Source organism: Nothoprocta perdicaria, unplaced genomic scaffold (genome assembly GCF_003342845.1).
Source record: "Nothoprocta perdicaria isolate Ctin4 unplaced genomic scaffold, notPer1 scaffold_82, whole genome shotgun sequence".
Classification (NCBI taxonomy): Eukaryota; Metazoa; Chordata; class Aves; order Tinamiformes; family Tinamidae; genus Nothoprocta; species Nothoprocta perdicaria.
This window is the reverse complement of record NW_020456110.1, coordinates 1,179,270-1,206,779: the sequence shown is the minus strand read 5'-3', so window position 1 is coordinate 1,206,779 and position 27,510 is coordinate 1,179,270. Positions and strand designations below refer to the sequence as shown.

The 27,510-nt window shown below is 36.0% G+C and overlaps 1 protein-coding gene across 2 annotated transcripts in view; it reads left to right on the top strand.

Moving 5' to 3' along the window:
- PRUNE2 (prune homolog 2) overlaps positions 1-27,510 on the top strand; it is a 98,172-nt gene that overhangs the window by 6,260 nt on the left and 64,402 nt on the right. For both annotated transcript variants that reach the window (XM_026052018.1, XM_026052017.1), the window contains exons 3-4: positions 2,809-2,961; positions 4,820-4,914. In XM_026052018.1, the coding sequence (XP_025907803.1) occupies positions 2,809-2,961; positions 4,820-4,914 (248 nt within the window). The remainder of the gene's footprint in view (positions 1-2,808; positions 2,962-4,819; positions 4,915-27,510) is intronic.

Sequence of the window (27,510 nt, the reverse complement as noted above, 5' to 3'; positions counted from 1 at the left end):
TTTGTAATTATGCAGTAACATGTGTGTCCCACCAAAGGTAAGGTGGAATTCAGGATTGGCCTTGCCTTTGAAGAAATCCAGATTTTGTCATACACATGATRATAAGAATCAGATCCAAACTGTTACTGGGACAAATGCATGGAGAGCTGCCATGGTATATATRTTCCAAACAATCTTTTCCTTGCTTTTGACTGGGGAAATAAGTAAATACTGCACAAGACCCCTCTCATCAATCCATGTTTTTAGGAGATTTAAACTAGTAGATTTTATTAGCAGAAGCAATGCTACAGGAACAGTATACTGTAGAACTGTTATGGTATGAAAGAAATCTATGCTAATATAGATAATAATATATATACAGCTAATGTGCTAATATGCTTATTATATCATGTGCTGTTTCAGAAAATAGGCATTTCTTAAAGAGAATTTCTCAGTGCTGCATGACTGGGGYGGTTGAGGCAGCTGTCAGAATCACAGCCGGATCCTGACCTGGCTGTTAGACCCTGCCTTGTTGTGATCACTGTTTTCTGCTGCCAGTTCTCCTGTTTGCTGCACACGGAGAAACATGAAGCCTTTCTGTCTTCTTCCTTGTTTCCCCCTCTCTGTCATGCCTCCCTGTACCTTTTTGCTTGGCCCCAGAAGATCTGGATTACCCTGGGCTGCTCCAACCTTGAACTACACAGTTGTGTCTTTTCTAGATGTGATCATCCCCTGCTTGAAATAACTGAAATAGAAAAAAGGGCTAATAATCAGTTTGATATTATTGCAATAGCTTGGAAATAAGTTCAGTGAGTACCACAGAAAAGAATGTTTTACTCAAATTCTAAGCCCCCCAAACTGTTGCCATTTGACAGTTGAGCATTTATCACATTTTAGGAAGGATATAATTCCTACATTCTTCTTACAACTTAGCAGAAATCCAGAATTGATTGAGTAGTGTAGTTATTGTTCAATCTGTAATCAGTCCTGTAATGAGGCTGAACTGATATGTAGTATACAGAATTAAAATGAATCAGAAGCTGAATATAATAATGGTCCTAAAATGATCATGAATGACATAAATCAAATAAGAGACAACTGAGAATTAACAGAATATTGAAAGTTACCAAATCTATAATATGAACCCAGAGTGAAATTCTTATGTCTGAATTTTCAAAATTTAACATCTGATGGAGAACATCTTTTGGCTCATTAAGCATTTTTCTTAATAAGGTTAATTTACAAGCAAGTATTTTGTAGGTATAGTTTTTGACTTTTATTTTTGATTTAACACGTGTCAGTCCATTGATTTTTGTTTTCAATGCCCCAGTTCTTACCTAGTTACCAGAAAAAATGTGATTTCAGCAAGTATCTGCAGTAGTATTTGTCCTGTGTATGTTTCATTGCCCTCTCCCTGTGTTAACATGTTATGGTGAATTTATACAAGTATTGTATAGCATGTTGAATAATTGTTGTGCATTTTGATGACACGTTATTTTGTTTAGACTTATCTGTGTACCCCAGTGGCCAAGGGATCAGCACGTCATTTTAGGACATGTGAGGGCAATTCCAGTCTAATCTAGCAAGAGAGGGTGACCATGTACAAGTTTTTCTGTTCCTCTCTTGACTGTAATAACTTTTTGACTCATAATAACTATCTTAGACTACTGTTTTACTGATTTCCTTATGATTGTTGAATAGTGCCATAGGGTGACATGGTTGTTTGAAATCCCTGTGTACTTTAATGCTGAAGGGTAAATTTATTATCTTTAATTCACTGTTAGTAATTGGTTGGGAAGATTATCTTTGCACATATTAATAAATTCCAGTCTTCTAAAAGTTAAAAGGGTGACCTTGAGTCCTCAAACCCCAAAGAATCCTAACATCCAGGATGGAATACATACCGTAATAATTGTCTGATGTACGTCAAGCTTACTTCTGGCTTGTAAGAACATAGCAATTATACTGCAGTAATTTAATGGACTATGTTTCTCTTAACTTTTAAAATTTAATGTGTCATTTTGTTTGGCTGAATATACTGTGTTTTTTTTTCCTTTATCCTTTGGCATGGATACAAGTAGAGTCCCTTGCACTGAAATGACCAATGACTCATGTAACTTCATATTTCTAAAGTTATTCAAAATGTCTTTGTAAGTTTTATTCAAGGAGATTAAAAAGAATATTGGGGATAATTGCCATTAGAAATGTTCATTGGATGCATTTATGAAGTAAAACTATGTACCAGAACCCATCATTTTCTGAAAAGCATAATTGAAATGAGATCTGTATTATTTCTTTGGGTTTGGGAGTTATTTAAAATCTAATTATTTGGTATATTAATGTCTAACCAGTGTATTGCTTGTGCATATTAGCAGTTCATTACTATGTCTGTAGAAGGAATCTTAACAGTACTGATTCACCATTTCCCAGCTTTCAAGCTGTCTTCTCTTTGGAGCTAATGTAATTTAACAAGTCTTGGTATAATGCTTAGAGCAACAGCCTTGCTCAGGCCCCTTGAGACCTGCTGCTAGCGAACGGCTGCACGTCAGAGCTAGGTTGGAGCTGAGCCATGTGCTGCAGCCTGCCACTGGYGTGGGAGCAACCAGATAGAGGCAACGGAGGCCCTGGCAAGCCATGCCCGTCAGGTTTTAGAAACTGTCTTCATCCTAAYGGGAACAGCACTTACTGTGTTGTTCTAGGAGCTCACCAGTGGAATTAAGCTTCAAGAAGGAAGCTTGACTTGCATAGAGATGAAGCAAATACTCTTATTTTTCTAGTATTCCTTTGCTGTTTACAGGAGATACTGATTTTTGTCCTTCAATATTTCAGGAAGCATTCTCTTCAAGTGCATGTCTTTGGAACCTGAGAGAATTGCAGCGCAGCAGGAGAAAGTGCTGTCAATTCTTGAGGAAAAGTTTCCAGAGCTGCCCCCACGGCAGGAAATTATCTCAGTTCTCCAGGAGAATCGGTTTAACCCTCAAAGTAATGCAATTTATTTCCATTTTTCACGTATTTTATGAATTCAATTATGCACCTGCATCTGAAAAGGTTGATGTGTTGTGTGTGGTCACAGTAGGTGGAACATGAGAGCTTTCATCACTGACAGTTACATGTAAAGGTGATTAATTTTAAATTAAAGCATTGACATCTCAAACCTTGCAATCAAGTTGATGAACTTCTAAAATACTCTTATATTGCTTTTACAGATAAAGTAAATGTTAATTGACTTCACATACTTGTTTTTACAAGAATATTTTAAATATTTGCCATGATGAAGTGGGAGCCAGTACTGGACATAACCACTGTATCAGCCTATGGGCAGGATTGTGTTTTAATTACCTACATGGTATGGAGTGGATTTTATGTTTCAAATCTTCCCAAATATATTGATTTTTTTCATCTATTAAGGCTTTGTGTAGATGAGTAAATTTGACTTTAGACTAGGGTTAAGGAAGCAGTGGGGTAACTGTACTTCTCTTTCATTTCCTTCTGCTAGAAAGAACTGAAGACATTTGCTACTTATTTGATGATCAGAGCTGGGAGTGTTTGAACCCCAAACTGATAACAGGTTTGGGAAGGAATGCTCTGAAAGTCTGAAGGGAGATGTTACAGTAACTTTTTCATGCTTTGATACTGTCTTTTTTAAATGACATCACTGAGTCATCACTGAGGCATAAAAAGTTCTGAGTTTCACACAGAAATAGTGATTTACTGGCCTGAATTCATAAATTCATTGGTTATCTGAGGCTTGGTAGACTGTACCCTAAAGAAATTCTGCTGACTACATAAAAGTATTTTTGAAAGGTCAGACTCATAAATATAATGAATACATGAACAACAGCCAGTTTATCTTGTCATTAGATTGAATGCAGTAGCTGGACTTTATACAGGAACAGGAAAGCATTTACTTGCTTTGCAAACAAATTTATTTGTTTGGCCTAAGCATGTATTTGTGTTCCTCGTAAAAATCACTTACATGAACATATTCTTAAATGTGCTGGTAAGCTTTATGATTCTGCAGAAATTCTAGGTGCCTGTCAACATTGAAACCTCTTTCATTGAAAGCTCTGTCACAGAGCTTTGTTTATACAAATATTTGGCTGTTTTGTCTGTATTTTTGACAGTGTCATATGAACATGTTCCAAAATATATCTATATATTTATTTTAAGAGGATTTTGGACAGACATCACCTCTTAAAAGAATTTAACACATCTGGTTACATGAGGAAGGAATTCTAATTTTACAGTCTGCTGATGATAATATCTACTTCTAATTCTATGGTGCATATGCAGCTAGTTGGTTTATTCACTGTTTGATTTACATAGAAAGAACCTGTTGATGTTGGTAGCAACATGGAATATGAGAAAAGTTGAATGACTCTGTCTTTTCAAAGTATCTTTAGTATTCTGCCTCGGCATATTTTGTAAATATAGTTATTTAACACTTGTGCTTTTCAGTGTCTTTCTCCTTCCAGAGGTATTTCTTGTAGGTGACATAAGGATGGACTATGTATAAATTTATCAAAAAATAAAATTTAGTGGACTTCAAAAATGTGAGTGCTCACACAATTTCATTGCAGGAGACTTAGTTCTTCATCCTTTACTCTTTATTTTTAAATCATTTCCTTGCTCAAAACCATTGGAAACATTATGCATTGATATATCAATGCGGGGTTTAGTTTTCTGATAGAATGTCCAAAAAAACAGAAGACACACATTTTACATTATACATTATATATACATCATATATAAGATTCAGGCTGTGCTCTTAGTTCATATTGTTGTGTCTGGTTAGCTGTAGATCCTTGGGTGTAATGAGATTTTTTATTTTCTCAAACAGGCATAAATATTGAGGAGGTTATGCTGAAGGATCTCAAGGAACTTTCAGATGGAGAAATCAAAGTAGCAATTAGCAGTGTGTACATGACACTGGAGGTAAGAAGTAACCTAAACAACCTAAACAGCTATTTCAAAAAGAAACAGTTCTTAAAGATTTTGAGCCACTTATTTTATCAATACTGTATATGAGCAGAGTTTTCACTGATATATTTAATTTAGAGGAATGCAATAGCTATTTGATGTCTAACTTTCATTAGTATGCATAGCAGTATTCCTTCTGGTAAGTCTGTACCGTGTTATGTTAAAACAATGTCACTGGCAAATTGCACCCTTAGGTGAATTGAAGATGTGAGATATCTTACCATTTCTTCAATAGATTGTTAGGGGTTGTACTTTGTCCTAGTTTTCASTTGCATCCAGACTTGCAATTTCTAAATCTACAAATCTGTTGTTTACTTCAAAACTCTAAATTTGGCCTAATGGAGGGAGGCTGCTTGGAATTTTTTTGTTGATTGGTCTCAAGCATTTTGTAACTGTTTAGGGAAAAGTCCTGTGGAGTTTTTGTTTTGTATCATTATTTTTAGACAATTTGTATTATGAATTTCAGTAGCTATATACTATATAGCTGTTTATTATAGCTATAGTGACTGTTATGTGTAAATATTTTAGTTTATTGAATAAATATGAAATGGCAATATTACTTCTTCTCAGGGTAGTTTGTGTGTTCATACAGAAGTTGTCATGAAAGGAAGCACACTGAAGCRAATATGAGTAAAAGAGATGCACTTTTAAGTACAATATTATTAGCAGTTTTTTTAATGTGTACAGAAGTCATCCATTCCTGAGTAGCTGACATGCAAAATAAGTCATCTTCTTGTGCTTTTGCATGTAACTTTAAAACTTTTTTTCAACCTAATGATATTAATCACTGCTTATTTCCCATGAGAGTTCTTATGAAATGTTTTTTGTGATGCATTTTCCAAAAAATATAAAGTGCTTTTGAGGCTGAAGGAGTACAATTGAGCTGATAATTATCCAGATTGCTGCTTTTTTGTCTTCAATTTGCATATACACAAGCTGGGTAGCAAAATGTCAAGAAATGAAGTAGAATCCAATTAGTTTCTTAGTGCTGAGCTATCTTCACCAGCCACTAAACTCCTTCATGAACCCTGATTTAGATCCTGAAAATCATGCAAAAGTTGGGAGAAAAGTGGATAGGGGAAATAAATCTCATGTTGTATGATAAATCTCATGGGTAGGAAATACGATGAAAAAAATCCTAATAGAGTTGGAACTTTTGTTTTTTATTCTGTCAGTTTCAGTGAATTATAGGCACACTGGCCTGGTGACTATAGGCTAGCTGTATCTCCTTTTTATTTATTTTACTCTCAATCTTGTTTAATACGCTATGCAGAGTGCGAACCGTTTGCTTCACAGATCTAAGCTCCCAGTAATTCTAAACCTATTTGAATTCACCTTTACTACTTTACAATTATACAAAATGAATCGCAGTCCAGAACTTGCATTTCTTTTTGCTTACAAAATGTATTTGACTCTAGTTAGTAGCTTTTGTGTTCCTAAAAGCTGTTAAATTTTCATATTCTTTTTGGTAACTGTATAGAGTTTGATGCTGATAGATCAAAAGGTGTCAAGATTTGATGGTCAGGCTGTAACTTTCACAGTTGGTTTTGTTAGGGCATATGTAGAGGCTATGGAGGAAGAAAAAGGAGGATGCACTGCCTTTAAAGAGAATAAACAATGACCAGAGTTTTACAGAAGTTAATTGATTTTTCAAAGGAATGTTATTGCTAGCATTTTGGGGGGATTTAGTGGGGTATGAAGAAYTGGGATATCTCAAAAGCTTGCTCACTGTTGTACTATGGATTGTTGCTATTAGGAAAAGCTGTTTTTTGAAGATAAATAGGAAGGTGTTTCTGGTTACAGTGTTTACAAAGTCACACTTTGGACTAAAAGGTCTCTTGGTTTCACTGTTGGGTTGGAGATTAGTTTTGCATTTGCTGTGCTGCTGCACTTTGTCCTGGCATTTTCTGAGCACTGTGATTTATAAGGCTTGACCAACACCGAGCAAATTTTGCCTTGTTCTTTCTAGCAGTCAGGGATGGTGTGGTGTGTGCCACGGTGAAGCAAGTGGCCTGTAAAAATGTTCTGTACAAGGTACTTTGCACTTTGCCCGGTATTTGAAGAATACTACATGTAAGGGAATTATAAACAAAACTGGACCTGAGTCTCTGATCAGTTTACGTTTCTATTATAAACTCAGAATATACAGCAACATTAATAGACTTCAGAAATTTCTCCAATAATAATGATTATCATTTGCTATCCAGCTACAAAGTACTCTGGAGCCAATACTTAAGCTTTAAGGGAATGTGAAGCACAAGCTTAGCTTTGTTGCAGAAGCTGGATCTCTGGCGTGTTTGCTTATTCACAAGTCTCACATGGTCAAGTTGTTTTTTAAATGAACAGACATGTAAAAGCCTCTTTCATTAGTGTTTTCTGTAGACTTGGTTATTTACTTTGGTTCAAAAGTCCAGTAGTGTTTTTTCTTTTATTCTGTAGGTGATACTGCAATGACCAAAGTTGATGATTATATGATTATACCTTGTGAGATGGTATAGCAAATTCAAGCTCTGATTTCAGTGATCATCTCACAGTAACAGAGACAGTCAAAGAGCTCTAAGATCGATTATTTAAGAAGTGCCACACCTTGGTAGCACATACTTGAACCTCAGCTGTTCTGAAAGCTAATTTACAATAGGTTTTATTAATTTTTTAAAAAGTAGGTTCTGACTTATCATCCATTCCTGAGATAGTATTATTGCCCTGGAGCTATGTTGTTTTCYCTTCTCTACCGCAGATTTCTTATGTTAGATAAATTGATGTCTCAGTTTCCCTTCTGTCACTGAGGACACAAATACCTCATTTCATAAATGGGCTGTGAAGGGATATTAGTTGAAATCTTGAGATCTGTTTAGTCATATATGTTGCTATAAACCTTAATATTTTCATTAGTACATTTTTCCAAATTGGTTTATACAAAGAATATTGTGATAATGAATAAGTTGTATCACATCATTAATGCTCATAATTACTCCAAATACTATTTCATTTTAATATTCAGAGACCTAGAACACAGAGACACGGTCCTGTTATCCAAAGGTTTTCATGAAGAAAGACAGGAATGAAATAGTAGTTACATAACTGATCTGCATACTTTATTTCTTTGTGCACTTGATGTTAATCATCAGAATGATTTGGATCCTCTGTTGGTTTAGGAGTTGACAGCTGACTCATGTCTTTCAAGTGCCTCAGTAAAGGTCATCTCATACTCATCTGTGTGCTGCCCAGGGAGGCTGTGGAGTCTCCTTCTCTGGAGATCTTCCCAACCCGCCTGGATGCCGCCCYGTGCCCCRTGCTCTGGGTGTCCCTGCTGGAGCAGGAAGGTTGGACTAGATAATCCCTAGAGGTCCCTTCCGACCTTCAACCATTCTCTGATTCTGTGATTCTGAACATATTTGTTGGACTTAATATTTTGGTTCTTCAAAATTTATTCTAATTGCTCACAAAACTTCAAAACTTGCACCAGATTAGGGAGTTAGCAAATCAAATGTCTCTAGAGAAAACCAAAGGATCATGTATCAATTTGAAAACAGAGCTAATGGTGATTGCCTGCTATTGACTGTTAAAGATGAGGGAATATGTATTTTCCAGACTTATGGGAATACCTGAAAGCTGACTGATCTGCTGAGATACTTACTCATGCTTCTAACCATGATATCTCAGTCTTTCATAAGGCTARTTGTTAGTTTTTGCAAAGAAAGCATGGTTTGCTTCTGGTACTGGTGATCCTGCCAGAGCCAAGTGTGTCTTGAGAAAGGCTACTATGGCTTTGAGCAATGTTAATTTTGAATCCTTGCTGAAACAGGCAGACTATACAATTTTTGTAATCTTTTATTATGGTAAACTCAGAGCCACCTCTAAACCCATGACAATCAAGAGATTTAAAGGGAATGTATGAGCCTCACAGGAAGCTGCATGGAGCTGCCACAGGAAAATCACCTAGTTCCTAATGGCCCACAGAGCAGGACTATCCTAGCGAAGGCTGTGGGTTATGTACCAAGATCCTTCTTTATTGCTGAGTGTCTTAGAGAAATTCACAAGAGCTGTTAGAACAAGTCTACCTGAGAAAATTTAGACCTATTTAGGAGCCCATCTGATCTTCTTCTTAATAAGTGTAGTCTAATTTCAGAGATTTATTATTTTCAAGCTATTTCAGCAAAATGTCTCAAAATTGTATTAATGATAACAATGGAGTGTACAACTATACTTATTTTGGGCAAACATGTCTGATTGTTATGAAGAGTATTTTTTTTAATACTTCCGTTAATAAAGCAAGTAACTGCCTCAGCAGGAGTACACCAGACGTGTTGAGCTAGGTGTRCTACTGCACACAGTTAAATGAGACTGCAACATATTTATTTGAAGGATTGAACTTCTGAACTGATCAGACTGTAGTTTTGTATTTGGGAACTTTATTTCTTTGAGGATAAATACAAACATATTTTAAATGGCATCAGATTGGTCCATGAATTTGTTTTTAATGCTAAAAGCAAAACAAATGGGAAAAAAAAAAACAAGTAAACATGGTAGCATTTAATCTTCCAGTAATGGAATTGGAAACAAAATTCTCAGCAACTTACAATGGCAGTGTTGTTTGGAGATATTTTTCTGATGCCTGTTGTGAGAAGTTAGGGTATGTAAAATAAATGATGTATGGAGCTGTAGGAATGCGACTTTTGCAGACTACCTTATGTCTAAGGAACATTAAACATAGGGTTCTCGTTTAGCAAATAAATAACCATTCATTTCAATGGCTGCATAGTCTGGACTTTTCTGCATATTTTTGCAAAGATGAGAAGAGGCCATTAGGGATTTAATATAAAATAAATCGCCAAGGGGTCTTCTTGTAGTCCTAGTCTTTCTGCCACATGGTGTGTCACTAATGTGCATAAATGGGCTTAAATGAATTTGTTATCTGTATTGCATTTGCAGTATGTATATATTTATATATTATTTTTTAATTGTGTTTAAAAATAAAGCTTTAAATACATCATTTCTGAGAGTTGAAAACATATCATTTGTAAATAAATCAACCTTAATTAAGGTCTTAAAGTGTCAGTGTGTGAGATCTGCCTGTAGGTAAATGTGTAGCATAGAGAGAGCTTAAATGTACTTTCTTTTGCTTTTCTGAAAGTATTAAGAGAGTAAAGTCATCACCTTATAGGACTGAGTGGTGCCGTCAAAGATACGTTAATGCCAATATCATGCTTACGTTTAAAAGTCATAGTTCAGGGTTCTGGAAGCTGGTAGCTGTTTTCTGCTGATGCCTCGGGTGAGATTTGGCAGCGCAGTTGTAATGAATACAGTCCCAGGTGGGGAGAGCAGAGGCAGACCTGCAGAATTCCCTATTGTCATTATTTATTCTGCGCTGCAGATATGAAAGGGAACTGGTAGGCAGGCAGGAAGAACCTTTGGTAATGCTGAAGTGCTTCTTATCTGACTCATGTGAAATCAGGAGGCACTTTACGATGGTATTGATTGTAGTGGTTACCAGTATCCCTTGTTGTATTAAAATCAAGACCATATCCTTTCCAAAACTTGTGCCTGTTCAGCAGAGTTTCTTTGGGAGTTTAGAAAAGTTCCTTTGTAAAGCTGACCAACATCTTATATTTATCAATAAGTCCAATTCTGCCTGTGCTTAGAGATGCTGTGATAATGACAATGATGATGTGGTAATTATTCAGAAGTCATTTTTGGAAGGTGTAGTTGATTATCTTACTCTTTGATCAAACATGCAATAAATCAAAAGTGTCAGAGATCCTTTACTCAAAACAATTTAAAAAAACACGTGAGGTGGACAGTGATACCAGTTTTGAGTTAGTATGTGGTGACATGATTTGAAAGGGTTTTCATTTTCAGTGTCTGGAGAAATTTTGAGGGGCTTTGTGTGTTATTTTTTTGTGTGTGTGACTTCGACTCTGAATTTGGCCCATGCTATTGTTTATTTCTTTGCTTGTGCTATTTTTGGTCAATCTTAGTTCAAATTTTAACAAACAAAGTAAAATAACTAAGATAATTATTTAAATGAATAAACATGTTTACTAGGTTGCTCTGTTAACATTTGCAGTACAAATGTGCTTATATTCCCAATTGAGTTGTTAGAAAAGATGAACTTTTTCTCGTATCACAAAATATATTTGTTTCTGTACATAAAATAGTTTCTTTATGAAATACAGTCCTGTAATACAATATCTCAACTAAATAAGACAGTATCTCGAGTATCATTATCAGATTGCATTCCTGACTTCTACAAAGGCTGCCTAATTTATCATTTGTGTACTCTCCGAGTTCTTGTCAGTAGCATCTCAGCTCAGCTGTTCATGGGGCATAGACATTGACAGCGGGAGGTGCTGTTCTGAGAAATATTCAGCATGAAAAGAGATTTTTATATGAAATGCCTTACACTCCTTATATTGATGTAAATCAATTTAGATGCTTAGTATTTTAATATCTGCCTGTAATGCATGAGAATAAAGGGAGTGACAGTAGTGCTAATAGCAATACAAATATTATTGAAAAGTTGAAATTTATTTTCTGCCAGTTAGTGTATGTTTTCTTCTTTGCTACTGTGTAGGAAACCACCTAATTAGAATGTTAATTATAGAAAAAATAATTTAAGCTACAAGTAAAATGACATCTTTTAAGGTTGTTGATATTAGTACTGCATTACTGCAGAAGACAGCAAATCTAGCTACAGGGAGAGACATAGATACAGAATGTATCTAAGCAAATGTCTTTCTCTGTGACTGGTTTTCTGGTTTTCAGTTACAACTTATAAAAAGAAAAAGCAATTTTCTTCTAATAGTGATATTTTGATGCAGTAAAACAGCAAAATAAATATAATTTTGCTCCCTCTGTTCAGGAAAGTATGTGTCTGCTTTTGAACTGGAACTTACTATTTATAAATACGATGATAACCTCTGTTATTATCACACAATATTTTATACCTTCTGCTGCATACGAAGAACCCAGTCCTAAAGTTTTTAATTGTTTTAAGACATAGGAATACTTTGGAATTCTGAATCAGAATCAAATAAGCAAAGTAATGTTTCTTTTTTTTTTTTTTCCTTTCTATGACATAAATTTTCTCAAAAATAGCACTATATCCAGAATTATTCATGGCTTTAGTGCCTTTCTAAGCATATGCATTTTTTGTGCATAAAATGTTAATAAAAAATCCATTCTCCTGCAACTCCAAGAGCAGGATTGCCTGTATAAATTTTATTTTCTAAATCTCTGTGAATACAAATAAAGTCTAACTTTCACGCTTTTACCTTAGAAAAACTGAAGCACAGAACTTCTGTGTAGGTTGTAGCTGTTGCAGTAATTTTTGACATTTTTCCTTTATTGTGTGGTGCTGATATATAAAGAATTGAGAGAAGCCTCCTTAAGATAACTTACACTGCTTCAGAAAATAAGATTTTCAATTTTTTCTTAATAAGCAATCCTGTTGATAAATATGTTATTTTTTAGTCCTGAAAGTCACCCTGTTTCTGAATCATTATATTATTATCCATGGTCACTAAKTACAGTTTAAATTTACTCATTAGGAAAAAAAAAACTATAGGAAGTATTCAGGATATCAGATTTTTTTAGCATTTTTTTTYAAAAATGCTAAAATTTTTTATTCCAAAAAAAATGCTTTGTTTATTTTTAGTTTTTTTATTAGCTTTTTTTTTTTCTTTTTAAGAATGAATGTCAGTAGTTTGAAATTTGTAACTGTTTCCATATTTGTGGTGTCTTGTTAATAACAAAAACGTGCTTTGACTGGGAATTTCTCTGTGGAAAGATTTTCCTTTTTCATATTGCCGTAGTTCTTCTAATTTTAGACAAAGCCRCTAAATTCTCATCTTGTTTATATATATTCAAAAAAGCACCAGATTCTTGCTTTTAAATATGACTTTGCTGCTTCCAATTTTCATTTCTATAAAACATAAATTAAGAATCAGAATACTAATTGTTCAGGCTTTTGGCTCAAGTGAAGAAAAAAGGTTAGGGGTAGAATCAGAAATAGTACCTGTCAGAATTCTGTATTTTGCAACCAGATGATTTTTTTCTCCTTTTTTGAATGAACAATTAAACCAGTTGTAAATTTCTATTACTCTAGATTCTTCTACTTCTGGCAGCAAAATACAGTAATATTTATGTGTGTGTTCTGTAACACGATTGCATATCACTGTTACTGTTGTGGTTTTTTCTGTATTTTTCTTATTCACGTTCCCAGTAAACTGTCAGAAAGCACATCTTTCCAAGAAAATACTTACAGAAACACGAAATAAAACAGAATCAGTAAGGAATTGTCTTTCAGATTTTTCTTCTTTTTTTTTTCTCACTGCATTCTTGCCAGAGAGATTAGCTAGTAATCTGTGCTTAGATCCCACACCTAAAAATTGATTTTTTTAGGTTTCATGGATGCCAAACATCTGTGTTTGCTGATTCCTTCTTTCAGTGATTGTCACAGAGTGGAAGGGAAACAGGTTGGAATGGATCAATTTTGCACCCACAGGAGAACTGTTAGGTCAACTCTTTGATTGATAGAACACCATGGATTTGCATTAGTTACAGTTTATTTTAACTAAAGAGAGGTGCAGGAAATAAAAAGGACAATTTTGCAAATTCAAGTAGTGTTCAGTGAACCTATGTAATTGTTCTTTAAAGCCAAAAAAGCTTAACTGAAAACTGTCTGCAGTGAAGCACCTTCTTTTGCATGCTCTCGTTGTATACTGAATTATATCCTACTGAAAATATATAATTCTGGCTTTAGAAGTTTGTTTATCATCTCCTCTTCCATTTATAAACAGCACTAGCAGCGTTGTTTCTCAGCATTTGCTATTAAACAAGACTTTCTAATAAAGGAACTAGAAATAATTCAGAAACAAAAATGTGATTTTCCTTTTACATCTCTCAGTTGAGTATTTGCCATATGGGTTGCTCAGCATCACACTCTCAGCAGGTCTAATTTATGGTAAACACACAGTGAGTGAATATGAAAAAAAAAAAGGCAATGAAAATATTAATATTCCCTCTCCCCTCCAAGGTTCTTCTTAACTGAACTAGACATATTCAGCTTCAGTCCATGCAACTGGGGCATTTATTCGGGTTTGTACATATCTGCACCCTGGTGGAGAGTTTGTGAAAATSAAAATCCTGTGTTTTTCTTGCCATGGGCCTGATGCATGGGTGGTTGTGTGGCAGCGTGCAAGGGCTGCGCTGTGTCACACTGCCAGCTCCCAGGGCCCTGTCCTCCCGTGAGGGCAGCTGGGGAAACCAGCGCTGCTCCTGGTGCTCCGGCTGTTCCCTGGGACTCCCTTTATAGCAGCAGCCCCATCTAAGTGAATACCTCAATGCTSAGGTCCACGGCTGGGATTCGGAACAGGCAAGGACAGATATACCAGGTAAATAATGGTATGGATTTTTCTCCAGACCAAACTCATGGAAACTAACAGCTTCAATATTCTGAAAGGCTGTCATCTTCCATGAGCTCCTGGGGCTTCCTCTCGCTGATGTGTAAGAGCTTTCTCTTGGGGCTGCCTTCTCACTCCGGGGACTTGACTGCTGCCATTGCCTTTTAGGGACTTCTGAGAACTTTGTCAACCCCATTTCTTAGCATGTCTGTGTGGGAAATGGCTAGTGTTGAACTCAAGTACCCAGCGCGTACCATTAACACWAATGTGCTCTTTCTGTAGTACTTCCAGATAAGAAAACAAGAATGAGCGGATTTTTTTTTCCACGGGAGAAAGTCTGCATGGCTATTTTGAACAYACCCAATGCACAGTTAGGAACTGGGAAATATTATGAACATCTGACAAAGAAGCTTCCATGGATGAGCAAATCTGCGGTTTTCAAACTAGAAATCACTACCATTGCATGCCTGATTGCAATTTGCATCCTGTTATTGCAAACAGGAAATGAGCATAAAATACATAAAAAGCCCTGCTTTGAATCCTGCCCTCTGCATTAGAGTTTGCAAAGTGGATCTTAGTAGTGCACTTCTTTTTCTTACTGTTTAGAGATTCTCTTTTCCAAATGGGAACCTGTGCATTCCCATTCTAGATATGAAGACTATCCACATAATTGAGGGCTTTGCACAATTTAGATTTAGAAAAAAGTGCAATAATCCTACATAAACAGGCATGAAATAGTATGCTTATGGGCAACATTTCTTCTTATTCTTTAACAAATGATACTTTATTCATTACACCTTAAGGTCTTTGTTTGAATCAGATAAATGTCCTACTCTTTTTTTTACATTCTGCTAAATGGAAGCAGGAAGGATCTCTGCAGGCTGTTTGAGAGATTTGCAGGTTTCATATTTAACTTGTGTATGAGTTCTCTCAGTTGTGTTAGATTTTATTTATTTTGTTTTATGGAAGTTTTTTGGAGTGAACAATTCTGTTTCTCTCATTATGCTGGTAATTTTACTCCTGTAATGTGCAGCTTTTTGTTGATCTTCTCCATGGAGTAATCTGTAAATACTCATAGATGAATAAATAGAAAATATGGGTTGTTTTGTGGTCTAGTATGAATTTTCCTTCATGTATATCATTAGCCTAATTGTTTACAGTGTTCCAGTCAGTTACACTTACACAGATCCTCTGAGGTGATGGAGCTGTGTTTTTAGTATAAACCAATATTTACTCAGAAGTCAAACTTCAGATTCACTTCCTGTGGACTGTGCTGTCAGCATAACCATAAAATCCAAAGTGAGTTTTTCTAGATGCCCTTAACCATTCTAGAAAAACAGTCTATTTATGGTCTTCTGTCAACAGGAAATGATTTGGAGGCTTAGGTAAGGGATAAGGGATCCCATACTACATTGACTGTGAATTCTGAACACATTTAAAGTGACCTTGAATTAGGCTATTATCTTTGACCACTACTAGAGACTCAGAAAACAAGCACATTATGAGGTGATGCTCTGCACGTTGAGTGCATATCTGTAAAGGGATGTATCTGTTTTGATGATACTTTTCTTCACAAAATGTGGTAATAAAGTTATCTTTTAATATAAAAACAAAGTTTGATTCTGCAGATGCATCTGGAAATGGGTCACCACAATAAGTTTAAATGTATTAAGAACAGATTAACTGCTAAAAACAGTTTAACGTATACTGCCAAAATTTTCTCGTATTTATGATTTTTTTAAAGAATAGTACTTGCATTGAGCTTCAGTGGTTGTGTATGTAGGTGTTTATAGAAATATCTATTATTTCCAGTGTTAACCTGGAATTAGACATTTTATTTTTTGTTAATATATATTTAATGTATTTAAATAGAGAAGAAAAAGACATGGCTTTTGGATGCTAATCTAATCCAGAGTATTTTAGGTTTTCTGATTCCAACCTTCTCTCTTTTTTTGCATGTAGGTAAATCAGGAAGCTATGTCCTCTGCAAGCTGGTAGGATACAATACAATAAAATAACACAGTGCAATACAATAACAGTCCCTCTCATTGACATCCAAGAAGGTTCTCAGCAGAAGAGTGACTAGAAGATGTTTGCTAGGTGGATGGTTCAGATGATTTCAAAAGGGATCACCTCCAGCCTGGTGGTAGGGTCATGTTAACAGCAGCATGTGCTCAAGGCTCAACCAGTGGTGGTTGCTCGGTGCTAGCCTGTGACAGTTATGCATCACTGTAACACAAGCCTATATTACAGGGCCTTTACATGCCCTGTGATATAAGCTGCCCTGTAACTTCGCCCACTTSCTGTCCTCCTGCTCAGAATGAGTCATCTGTTCCCATTTGCCTTACTACTTTACATGTCCCAAGTGGCTCACAGTGTTCATCATTTCACTAGTACAATTTCTATGTTTTATGTTGTTTTTTAACTAAATCTGCGTGACAACAGGAGAAGGGCATAGGAGCCTCACAAGATTTGCTGGATATTTCATTCTTTTTGAGCGGTCCCATAGTTTGAGATTTTTAGAATATGGTTGTTTGGCTGTTGTGTTTTGTGCACAGTCTTAGCAAAGTTTCTGTTGTAAAAGTGTGTGATGGAGACTGTTGGAAGAATGGATATTCTCAGGGACCAGAAAAGTTGCATTACATATTTGATCAGAGATGAATTATGAAATTATGGTTAGAAGACTAGAATATGCTAATAACATACATAAACAGTGGCATAAAACACAATAAAGAATATCAAGTGTGTTATCAATGAAATTAAAGCTGTTGGCTAGCACTATGCCATAGGTTTGTGGTTAGAGATGAGGCCACTAATTCTGAACACTACAAGCCATTTAATGATATATGACACTACTCTTCTCATGTGAAAAAAATAGTATCACACTAGTTTTGCCTATTGCTGTTTTTGATCCATCTAGATTCCTTTCTCTGACCTTTCTTGATAATTACATTTCTAGATTTCAGTAATTCACATTTTTTTTTATCAGAAGGTATCTTGCCAAAAACTGTTTTAAGGAAATGGAGAGAGACTGATTTTTTTGCAGTTGTAACTCTATCAGCTGAGAGTGTCATTTCTCTGTCAAACTTGAGTAATATAATTACTCCAGCAAAAGCATGAAAACTAACTCAATTACACTTGGCAACAAAATTCCTTTCCAGTATGGCTAATTTAGTGCATGAATTGCCTTGATTATTGTTGGCTGAAAAACCTACTAACAGTGATGACAGTAGAGCTGAAAGAAATATTTGTGATGGGAGTGAGTGGGTGGTGAAGGTCAGATGCAAGGAAAAGGCTTTTGGGAACACAGTGACATCATTTTGTCCATGAGATATCCATGGGTACATCCTGGTTTCCATTTACAGAGAGTATTATATTAAGGGGACAGTAGCAAGGCTGCTAGATCAGAAACGTAGTCTGAGAGCATCTTGGATGATACCTATCAAATATCTACTTGGGCAAAACAGGATGTACATCAAGATAATAATAGGATATGTCAAATTAACTGCATCATTTGAGAGATGAAAGAAAACTAGAAAACAAAAGTCTTATCCAGGCATAGAAGATATCTCATATTAGATCTCAGTCGTATTTGATAGGGTTTCATAATTACAGTAAGTACAGTTGAAGATCTTTATAAAAGTTTAGCAGCAAACTTGTGGTTCAGTTAATATAACAAAGGCAGAGTTTAAGAAAAAAAGCTTCTATTGAATCAGAAGAGAGGAGCCTTGCTTTGTTGAAGAATAAATTGTATTAATTATGCAGTGTCTGCTGTAATGCTGTTTTTCTTGGTGGGTTTAAAGATACCCTACTGATAACAGCTTTAGGGGAAAAAAAAGAAAAAAGAAGAAAGGATCTCTTGACCTAGTGAAAAAGTTAGTTATTTGGAATGTTAAATGCAATTATATTGACATATGGTGATAATGTGATAAAGCGTAAGGGTTAAAGGTTGAAGGAACCATGGCTTGGCAATTAGCAATGTAAATGAAACATTCATTATCCAACATGCTGAGAAGTTGATGAACTGTACAATAAATCTGAGCCCAAGTCACTACTGAGATAAGTCATTTCAGACATAAGGGTGTTTATGAAGATCCTGGACAGTGTTTTGAGCTTTCTGATGAAATATCTTGCTATAAGGAAATATTTTATCCATTAATTTGTGTGAAGCAAATCAATACTAAAAATTCATAAAGCCCTAAGCGATTCACCAAATGATACAGAGCAAAAATGGAAGAGGTTGATGCTCACCCTGTCTGGAAAGATATCTGCTTGAAAGTATTGGTATCTCAATTTCTCCAGTATTAATTGTCTCCAGTGACTTATATTAACTTATTTGATACCATTTTTCATCTTAGCAGATATAATTAAAATCAGAATCTGTCCCAGTAAGTGGAGAGCCAAAACTGAAATGTGTTAAGTTCTACATATACATAGAAAAGGATAATGTTTAATAAGCACAGAGCATGAATACTTGAGAGAATATGCAGCATGTGTTTACTCAATATTTACCAGATCCATAAAGATTAGCATTGAGTATTGTCAGATATTATTATAGTTAACTGTACTTGTATATCTCCTAGAATAATGATTGGTATCAATATAACTGAGACTTAACTTATTAAGTTAACTTATTAATGTGCTTATGACAGTAGCAGATTACTTCCTGTTCATCAGATATTTGTAGGATTAGGTTTAGGATTAGTTCTCTTTAAAGCCCGAAGTAGGAAGTACATAAACTAGTTTTCTTTACAGTGTAACAAAGGAATGTTAAGTTAAAGTAATTAGTGTAAAGAGGTCTTTGGTTTGTGATCAGAATTGCTAAATCTTTTAAAGGCTACCAGCTTATTTTGCCTGCTGTAAAGCTTCTGTGTTTTCTGCTCCACCTTTGTATCCTCTTGTCCCACCTAAAATTTAGTAATGTGTTTTGTTTTGCCCACATTTCCCACTGTGGAATGGACGTTTTCCTTGCTATTGAGACAGAACATTTGTCTGGGTATATATTAATGACATAAACTCTGAGGAAGTACTACATCTCATGTAGTTTTCATGTTAGTTCTGTGAAATATTTTTTCTTAGGAGCATTATGAATCCTGAAAGATCCCATAGGCATTTATGAATTAAGTAAAACGGCCTTGGAATTTGCTTGCTCTCCAGTACTCTGAATCTAATGCACATAATATTCACATCACCCATCATGTTCAAGCAACAAATGCAGCATTTCTGAGCATAACTCAGAGTTAAAAAATGCATGTAGTGTAGTGCATAGATAGTATTCCTATATGCATATGCATATAGTATGCTATGTTTATATACTGTTCTCCACTGTACTGAAAATACAAGGAGCAACATTCAAGGAAACTTCAGATTTTTTTTTTTTTTTTTTACAGAAAACTATTCAGAGAGTATTCCTGCATGGTATACAAGTTGGAAGTGTTGATTGCTTCTCGTTCAGCCTAGGCTTTTGTCAGATAATTATCTTAGAAATTTTGGAGAGTTAGACTGACCTAGACTGGAAAATTTTTGGCTCAGCAGTGGGAGTGAGGAGTATGGAAACTGCTAGAGATAGTATGGGAAGCAAGTAGTGTCGAGAATTAAATCCAGTCCTGTGAGTTTTTAAATAGCACTTTGATCTCAAAAAAGTCTTCCAACCTTGGACTAATTGAGATAGCTGAATGCTGTATTTATTCTACGGAATAGGTTGCAAAACAGCTTTATTTGCAAGAAATGCTTGTTTTTTCCTCTGGTTTTGTCACAACATAGCTGTACTCTAAAACTTGAATTGTGAGAACTTATTGTGAAGCATCACAGCATACTGATTAGGAAGACAGCTGCAAATGCTGCCAACGCTGAGCAGAGCTCAGTGAAAAATGAGAACATAACTACTAAACTATTCTAAATTTGTGAAGAAGATGCTACRAATTAAATACTAAATATCTCAAGTTATCATTTGTTATATAAAGAGTCACTTATTTGATTGGTTTTGAATGACTCTGTGCATTTACATGGCTTTCATTTCTATCACTMTTACTCTGTGTTTACATCACAGTGATATCAGTTGGCAGAGTTTAAAACCTTAAACTCCAGAGTGTATAATAAATCATGTTTTACTCAATCTCTTCAAATGAAAAAATGACCACTAATTAATACCTTCTATTGCTTAGTATAGTCCTGTTATTACTCTTAATGCCCTGAAGCAAATAAACTCGTGTGCCCACAGTTTATTTATTCTTTTTGGATAAATAAAAAGTATTCTCCTGAGTTACAGTAGTTATAAAATGTAATTTCTCTCACTGATTGACTGTGTTCAATTTGAACTGAAATATGTAAGCAGTGTATGTGTATATGTATGTTCATACACATATGCCATTTTCATAGTGGATGTATGCACACATACACTTTGAGTTATGACATATTCTGTATGGTTTCAGAAACATACGTAGTAGATACAGTTTTAAAAGGACCCTCACTAAAATTTTAAGAAGTTTTTTCTTCAAAATATTGCTGTCTTTGTGTAATGAAGTTTGCTTAAACTAATTTTCACAGGCAGGCTGAAATTGTAAGCGAAAACTTCAACGACAACTCTGAATTTTGTGTTTAGTAACTTTTTAGGTAATTTCTCCAAGTACATAGCTTTTATTTTCTGACTGTTCTTTAAAAAAGCTTTCAAAGTTTTAAGAAGCAAGCTTTATGTAAAAAAAAAAAAAAAAAAAAGATCCTTGTTGTCACAAAGATACAATAAAGCCTTACGAAAGTTGTTGCGTGCTAACATGAAGGTAGCACGAAACACATACACTTTTCAATCAAGTTAGAGGAAACTGTCCTTGCTGCAACTGTCTTTGTTGCACCCAGTAAAAGTATGCGGTATCTTGAGGTATGAATAAGCTATGGAAATGGAGATACAAATGGTTTCAGAGTTCCAAAAACCGAACACCTTTATCAAATGAATAACCTTTTTCAAGTAGATTTGGAAAGTGCTCAGTAAAACCCATCGGAGTTGATCAGTGGCATATTCACAGGCCTCCATCTGTAGATGGAAAAAATAATTCTCCTTCAAAAAGGAGGAGTAGCAATGGTGAGGTGTTAAAAGGATGAAACGGAGAAGCAGGTAGCTCTGCATGTATAACTTCATGCATTTTCAGGCACTCCATAATAAACATGTAAAGATTGTTCTTTTAATGAGTTATGTGGTTACTGGAGACAGCCGAGTGCTTGTCTGACTTCAGATATTAGCAAGTAGAGAGGTGGAGTGTGAATTTGCAGAGCCTAGCTGTAGTTTAAGCTACTGCAGCTTAATTCCTCTGGGGAACATTTATAACATGGGTGAAAATAATGCCTTTTGTGATGTAGCTGACTTCTTTTTGAAGTCAGTTGATCTACCTGATACAGCTGGCAGACAATATCTGCTTACTGAGTTGTTCATATTCTGATTTCTGCTTAAGAACTACCATTCAGAGGCAAACCACTGTAGAAATCATGCTCTTGGCTGAGAATTTTTGTGGTAATCTTCTTTTGCGGAAAATCAGAGCCATCTACTGTCCTAAAAGAGCATTGTTTAAAGTAAAGAGTGTGATTTTTTTTGTGGCTTGTCCTCTATCCTCAAAGGTTCTCCAGTGTTTGTTATTGATAGGATATTACTGCTGTCRACAAGAGTGCAAAATAAATTAGATCTGTTTGTTTCTGAAAATAACACATGATTAGCATGAACAGCAAAACAATCATATAAATTCATACCGTGCATAGTGTGAGAATCAGGAAGAAAGTTGAATGAACAGATGGCTACAAGCGTGCAAGGGCTGAAAAACTCTTTCAGTAAAATTATGAAAATTTTCTTGCGGTTATAATTGAGTTCCTTTCCTAATTACCTTCCTAGTCTTTATCTAAAAAAAATCATGTTGACTAAAGTACAGTTCATTTCTGAACGTGACTTAATGGAAAAAAAGAGAATGACAGGGTTCTTGTTTCACATTACTTCCTCATGTCAAATCTGCTGTAATCAGGTAATATATTAGGAAAAAAAATCAAAAAAAAGAGAGAAAATTGAGCTCTATGTTTTTATATCTGGTAATTCTTTTAACTTAGACAGTAGCCTATCGGGATCTTTACCAGCTGATACTTCTGCACTGGTAGTACAATATTTCTGCCAGCCACATTCTGCTGTCCAGTTTCCCCTAGTCATGATGTTAGGCTGCTCCTAATAAATAAATAAATATTTCAGCRTTAACCACATGTAACTACATAGGACTGAATAGATATGCCATTTTGAGACATAAAATACCTCATAAACCCAGACTCTGATTYGAGAGGATGAAGAGAATAATAGAAAATGTGTATTTTCCAGAAAAGATGCACACTAATTAGTTTAGTTTGTAAGGATCCATGTCATTTTCAGTGCTGTAGGAGTAGGTAGTGTCTTACACACATACACAAAYATGCACGATGCGAATAAGGCAGCATTTATATGTAGGTTGAACCAAATGATTATAAATGAATTGAGGGATGTCTCCTGGGATTGGACATAAAGGTCTTGTAAACTGAAAATTTTATAAACAAACAGCTGTTGGGAAAATACCATTACGCTGTAATAGCTGCTATTAAAATCCATTAGCAATCTTGATGGCCTGTTTGAATTTGATGCATCATTTGCTCTGATGGTATTTATTTCCTAAGATTTTTGTAAAATATATGTAGATTATGAAAGACAGGAGTAATAGCGTAGGAGATTAACATCAATTACCTGTTTTACTTGTACATGTCAGTCAAGCTTTGAYGGCTGCTATATGTCCTCTCTAGTTTAAATATCAGCAGATGAACACTAAATTAAACAGCTGTATCTTTCACCATCACGGTAGGGCAAACACGCAGTTCTGCGGAGATGCAGTACTTCAAGATTAGAACTCATGTTTTAGTCAACAAAACAAATCCTTAACAGTTTGTGCTTTCTCCTAGTTGATGTGGAAGTGTCATTCTCCTCCTCCTTATAGATCCAGGTGACACCCAGGATACCATCTGTGTGGAGAGGTACTGGGTACAGGACCTTGAGAGGGCTGTAGCTTCTGCCAAAATGAGACAGGTTTCCAAGGAGATTTTGAAAAATCTATATACCAAGAAAAATCTATATGCCAAGAAGTATCTGTCATCTCCTTTAAGAATAGTGTATCTGAACTGTCCCTTCAGAAACACTTAACGAAAACCCGTATGAAATAYCTATCTGTGGTCTATTGCAGAGGTGTGGAGATGGTGTTCACAGATGCTCCAAGAGCACCATCTGGTGGATGAACAAGTCTAAAAGACGAGAGCTTGATTGAGCGTTCAGGTTTTAAACATGTGAGGATCACCTGCTTGCCCCCCTTTTTTGTAATGCTCATATATCGATTGTATAACTGTGGATGTTATATATCCTTTATTTCTCATTTCTTGTTGTATCTTGTGTTTCTATGTTTTTGTCTATGATCRTGTAGCTTACAGGCAGGGAGCTCAGTATTACTCTAGCACTGACTTGTGTGCAGATTTTGAAGACATCTGCTCATCACTACTTGTCTGTAGTTTTTTTTTTTCTTGTCTTTTCTCCCCTGTGTTATGTGCATGCAATGTTTTGATAAGAGGAGTAGTGTCTTTTAACATTTCCTCTCTTTACCCCTCCTTTCCTACTGACAGAACAGTATTATTGGAGATAAATCATGTCTTGTATATAAAAATATTGTTTYGCCCAGGTATAGAGCAGAGCCGTGYTTAGCTCCTAAGATGGAGGTACAGAAGACAGTGGATCATGGCCTTAGGGTAAATAGAGGTGGGTGGTAGATGGTTACCAACTATATGGTTATGTGTCTTTCAAGCTGTAGGTGTTTCTGTCACATTTTCTTCTGCAGATTTGATTTGGAATTAAAAAGAAAAAAAACTTAGCTTTATGATAAATGTTGTCATCAGAAGAGCTGTAGATCTACCACGGTTTTGTGTCAGTGGAGTTACAAGGAGCTAGGATAACAGAGTTGTGTCATTTGGCATACACATACAAGTTGTTAAAAGAGCCCTTACATTATAACTTCCTATCTACTGCATCTACTTACCCATTCTGCAGCTTGCAGAAATACAGTATGCATTCACAGAATCACAGAATGGTTCAGGTTGATCTAGAGATCATTCCATTTATGTGTCTCTTTTTAGCGGAACAATAGAATATTTTGCATAGTGTATTGTAGTGTGAAATGGAGGTGAATTTTCCAAAAGTTGGAGCAAGAATGTTCTAAAAATGAGGTAGTAGGGTAGGAAGCCTTAACTATGGGCCCAATGCAAGAAGGTGCTCTTGAGTTTTTTTTTCTTTCAATAATGCCTTCTGTTATGTCAATTTAGTAAGACATGAATAGTATAAGTATATTCATACTGGGAGAAGATTAGCAATCTGAGTCACCTGTCTTCATATATTTAAATATTCAGACAACCCAGCTTCAGTGTTTGAAGGACAGTTTCAAAACCTTGAACTTTTAAGTAGGCTATAGTGAAGTCAGTAGGTTGGCAGCAGCAGAAAATGTGGTAGGCAACATGCTTGCTTTGTTAAATGCAATCTTGCTTTGGTATTCTTATAATTATTTATGTCTTTTCTCACTATGTGAGAAAGATACTTGGTTCTATTGCTATCTTTATTTATTGAATTTATATTTAAATATTTTTATTACTTTATTGTTAGTTTCACTATACCATTTGCCCATTTCTTTATTCATTAATTAAGCCTTGGAAGCAAATAGATCAGGCTTGGTTCAAAGCTAAAGTGCCTGGAAGAAAACTGCAATGGTAGCTTGAGAGATACTTGTGCACAAAGTTGCATAAATTTCTTCGTATCATTGGAGGTTACATATAAACATCAAGTGGAATTAGAATCAGATTATAAACTTATTCCTGCTGCTTTGATTCTGAGGGAAACTGACTCTTGAGCTAGATTTACATGGTCGTGTCATCAGAGCAATGGTCTTGTGCTCAGTGTGGGTAAGCTCTCTGTTGGGATCTGGGTACTGTCTTGTCTTGCAACTTAGTTGTCTAGAGACATCAGTTTTAATTGATAGGGACATCTTCYACCTATCTCCAAGGAGAGGAAGGCATACTTTCCAGAAGCATAYATCTGAATAAAGCCTATGTGCTGGAGAATTGTGCCCTGAGTAGCAGTAGCCACCTAGAATCTCTCTGTTAGACAAAAAGTCTCACATGCATTTTGTATGTTGTTTTCAAATGAACTATCTCAGTGGTAAACCCTGCTGTCTTGGCTATTGTAAATGTAAAATAGAGGCAAGGGTGCTACTGCTGAGTTTATGTTGAGTGCTCATCGTTAGATGGGCATATGCAGAGAACTTTATCTTATCTTGGTTTTGCTTGTATTGATAATGACTCTCATCTCTTCTGGAAGAACTGACTGCTTAACAAATGAGTTGCTAAAGGCATCTCACTTGCGTAATTGTAAGGGCTTATTAGAAATCTTCAGGAAAACTTATGTGAAGACCTGAATAAGTAAGGAAAACAAACTACTCTTCTGTTTGTAGTTGTTTTCTGGATTGGGTCTGCTTCCTGTTAACAAGGCAACGGGGTCATTTTGCAGTTCAGCAAGAGCCTAGTAAATAAACCTATAGGGCAAAATGAATATAAGCTAATTTACAACACATTTCTATCTTTCATGCTTCTTTAGCAGAGAACTTGGTGTTGACTTCCAAGAAATCTCCAAATAAAGAGCCTCAGAAATACTGTGAAGGATGTCAGTGTTGGGAGCTGATCAGGCAAATGCTTATGTGAGCATTATGGACTTGTGCAAAAGTCCTTTGAAGTCAGTGAGAAGCTTTCCATTAACTTTTAGTTCTTTGGAGTGTAAATTGACCTGTTCACTCAGGCTTGCGGAATGAACACCTAATACTGTTTGCATTACTTAAAACTCAGAGACCCCAGCTAGACTGGAGGATTTCACAGAAAAAGCAGAGCCATGGATCCATGCAAAACTAAGGGAAAACATTTAGAATGGATGAAAGGATAAAAAGAGAATTAAGAGTTAGATGCAGTCAAAGATAGATACGACATTTTGCTGAAGGGTTAGTTGTGTTTGCAAAGAGAGAGACTGAGGCAAAAGGCTTGGATCTTGCATGAACCTCGTGTAGGGGGACTTGTGTCAAGGAGACTGGTGCCTTTTTGTTGTAGTTCAATTATCTTGCTAAACCATTTGCTCATCTATGTAAACAGAGTGAAATAGCTTTAGTGGTTAAATAACTATGATTTTTCCTGTTCAAAGATCTTGAAATGTTTTACATTAATTAGCCAAGTAAATGTGATAAATTCATGATGAAGATCAGTAAACTAGAATTTAAAATTGTCATTTAACCTTTAGACAACTTAAAAGTAAAGAGACCTTAAGGGATTACAACTTGCTGTAAGATTTGGTAAGTAAACCAGAAAATCAAAATGTGTGAGTACACATGTGAGAATTCAGCTCTGGTGAGGCTACACCTGGAGTACTGTGTGCAGTTCTGGGCTCCCCAGTGTAAGAGGGGCATGGAGCTTCTCAAGAGGGTCCAGCGGAGAGCAACTAAGATGATTAAGGGACTGGAACATCTCTCGTWTGAGGAGAGACTGAGTGAGTTGGGCCTGTTTTCTCTGGAGRAGAGAAGGCTGAGAGGGGATCTGATTAACATGTATAAGTTCAGGATGGGAGAATGCGGGGAAGAAGGGGCCAAGCTCTTCTCATTGGTGGCCAGCGACAGGACAAGGGGAAATGGGCATAAGCTGAAACMCAGGCAGTTCCATCTCCAKGTGAGGAAGAACTTCTTTCCTGTGAGGGTGACAGAGCCCTGGCACAGGCTGCCCAGGGAGGCTGTGGAGTCTMCCTCTTCTGAGATCTTCGAAACCCGCCTGGATGCCGCCCTGTGCCCCGTGCTCTGGGTGTCCCTGTTGGAGCAGGGAGTTGGACTAGATGATCTCTAGAGGTCCCTTCCAACCTTGAATATTCTGTGATTCTGTGAGTACATCAGTGTATCTGCATGGCTGCCTTGATGTGGAAGAGACATTCAAACTGAACAAAAATATTCCCTTTCCCTTTCCCTTTCCCTTTCCCTTTCCCTTTCCCTTTCCCTTTCCCTTTCCCTTTCCCTTTCCCTTTCCCTTTCCCTTTCCCTTTCCC